This window comes from Fukomys damarensis, unplaced genomic scaffold (assembly GCF_012274545.1).
Source record: "Fukomys damarensis isolate Sample0158 unplaced genomic scaffold, DMR_v1.0_HiC HiC_scaffold_19, whole genome shotgun sequence".
Taxonomy (NCBI): Eukaryota; Metazoa; Chordata; class Mammalia; order Rodentia; family Bathyergidae; genus Fukomys; species Fukomys damarensis.
In genome coordinates this window covers 65,001,708-65,003,964 of record NW_022900931.1, presented here as the reverse complement: position 1 = coordinate 65,003,964, position 2,257 = coordinate 65,001,708, and the positions used below count along the sequence as shown (strand labels likewise).

Below are 2,257 nucleotides of genomic sequence, written 5' to 3'. Positions count from 1 at the left end.
AGGGGGTGGTGGAGGCTGAGGCTGAGGCGTCGGGGCAGGAGGTGGGGAGGGTGGGGGTTTCTCCTCCAGCAGCGGGGGCTCTGGGAGACAGAGGGACATCAGGTCTAGGTGTCACTCGCAGCCCTCTGCCACATTCAAGTCCCTCCAGGGGAGCCCTTCCCAGCTCTGGTAACTACATGGAACCCCTAAAACCATGGTGCCATCCCTAACCCCCGTAAACCTACCCTCTTTCTTTTTGAGACAGGGTCTAAGTAGTTAACTTCAGGCTGGCCTTGAACTCAAAGCAATCCTCCTGCCTCAGCCTTCCAAGTGTGCAGCACCACACCCAACATCCTGACACCCTTTGCAATCCTGAATCATCTGGGAGCCCGCAAAGCCCTTGGGTGGCACTTGACCTCTGTTCAAGTCCCATCCCCCAAATTCCTAGGCCATCTGTCCCATGTCTCACTTCCTCCTGGGCACTCTGTCCCTCAACAACCCTTCCCTGTCCTTTCCCGCCTGTTTCCCATGCCCACTCTGCCTGCATGCCGTCTACCAACTTCCTTGAGAGCTTTAAAGAAAATTTTATTTTACTTATTTATCTTTTTTGGTACCAGAGATCGAACTCGGGTCCTTGTGCTTGCAAGGCAGGCGGTGACACCACTGAGCTAAATCCCCGGCCCCTAAAAAGATTTTCAATATACCTAATTGCTGAAATCTCCGACCCTGCTCTTTTCCCAGGGTGTCCCCAGCCCTCCCAAGGCTGTGCCATCCCCGCCATTCGCCCCCACCACTGCCGACCGTGGCTCTCTGCTTAGAACCCTGAGGCAGGTCCCATCTCTCCTGTCACCTCTGTTTAGCATCACCCTTTCGGTGCGCCCCCAAGACCCTCTGGAGCCCACAGGCTCCTCCCTTCTTTACGTCCACGGCCTCCACTCCCATGAAAGTCGCTTGAATTCTGCCCACAGCTGTGGCTGAGGATCAAAGGTTCGAACCTAGGCTAGGCAGTTTAGACCTGGTAGTCAACTCAGACCTTCTCTCAAAATAAAAAATAAATAGGGGCCAGGGATGTAGCTCAGTGGCATCGCGCCTGCCTTGCAAGTACAAGGTCCCGAGTTCGATCCCGGCCCTGGCAAATAAATAAATAAATAAATAATAAATACAGGTCTGGGGATGTAGCTTAGGGTGAAGGCTCTGGGTTCAGTCCCCAGCACTGCAAAACAGCCCTGTGAGGGCCGGGGATTTAGCTCAGTGGTCCCACCATCTGCCTCACAAGCTCACGGTCCCAAGTTCAATTCTCGGTAACAAAAAAATAAAACCGCCGCAACTGTCTTACTACCAGTCCTTCTTGCTTACCTGCCATAAAATCTGTCACTCTCCTTACATTTGGCTTTGCCCCTGAGCACTCAGCACAAGTGCCTCAGAACCCTTCCCAGGCCCCACGTCGGCCATCATTTCAAAACTCCCACCCTGTCACCTGTCCCCACCACTTATAACCGACCCTGACCCTGGCAACCGCCAGGCCCTGCCTGGGCCCCTGCTGGTCCACAGAGCATCTCTGAACACAATGCTCCTTCTTTGAAATATGTTTGCCCTCCATCAGGAAATTACCTTTGCAACTGTGCCTGGCTACGTCAGCTACAAGGTGACGGAAACCCCTTAGTGTGCAACCTGCAAAACCGTGCCCAGGTGATGCTAATAACCTGATCCCCTGCCTCACCCCAGACCATCTTCTTGGAGCTCACCAGGCGTGCCATTGCTGTTGGCACTGGGGAGCCCTGGGAGAGGGGGTGGCCCCGTGACTGTCGCTGCGGTGGCCAAAGGCGGCCCCTCCGGGGTGGAAGTGTCCTTAGGCCCAGTGAGGGGCGGGTCGTCCAGGGCAGAGATGGCGGATGAGATGCTCTCCTGCAGGTCCCGGTTCTTGGCCACAGAGTCTTCCTCATCCGAGGAGAAAGAGGGTAGCGTCTCGAGGTTCCGCTTCAGCTCCTCATCCAGCCGCTTGCAGGGCGAAGGGCAGCCCAGCCCCAGCCCCTCGCTCTCGGCGGCCTCCAGGGCACCCCCCAGCCCGAAGGCACCAGGGCAGAGATGGCGGATGAGATGCTCTCCTGCAGGTCCCGGTTCTTGGCCACAGAGTCTTCCTCATCCGAGGAGAAAGAGGGTAGCGTCTCGAGGTTCCGCTTCAGCTCCTCATCCAGCCGCTTGCAGGGCGAAGGGCAGCCCAGCCCCAGCCCCTCGCTCTCGGCGGCCTCCAGGGCACCCCCCAGCCCGAAGGCACCCC

General features: G+C 57.2%; 1 protein-coding gene across 1 annotated transcript in view; it reads right to left on the bottom strand.

Moving 5' to 3' along the window:
• Prr12 (proline rich 12) overlaps positions 1-2,257 on the bottom strand; it is a gene marked incomplete at its 5' end in the record, with an annotated part of 23,617 nt that overhangs the window by 15,552 nt on the left and 5,808 nt on the right. Inside the window, 3 exons of the mRNA XM_033766019.1 lie at positions 1-80; positions 1,725-2,099; positions 2,198-2,257. The exon at positions 1-80 is cut by the window's left edge and continues 366 nt beyond it; the exon at positions 2,198-2,257 is cut by the window's right edge and continues 226 nt beyond it. Of these exons, the coding sequence (XP_033621910.1) occupies positions 1-80; positions 1,725-2,099; positions 2,198-2,257 (515 nt within the window). The remainder of the gene's footprint in view (positions 81-1,724; positions 2,100-2,197) is intronic.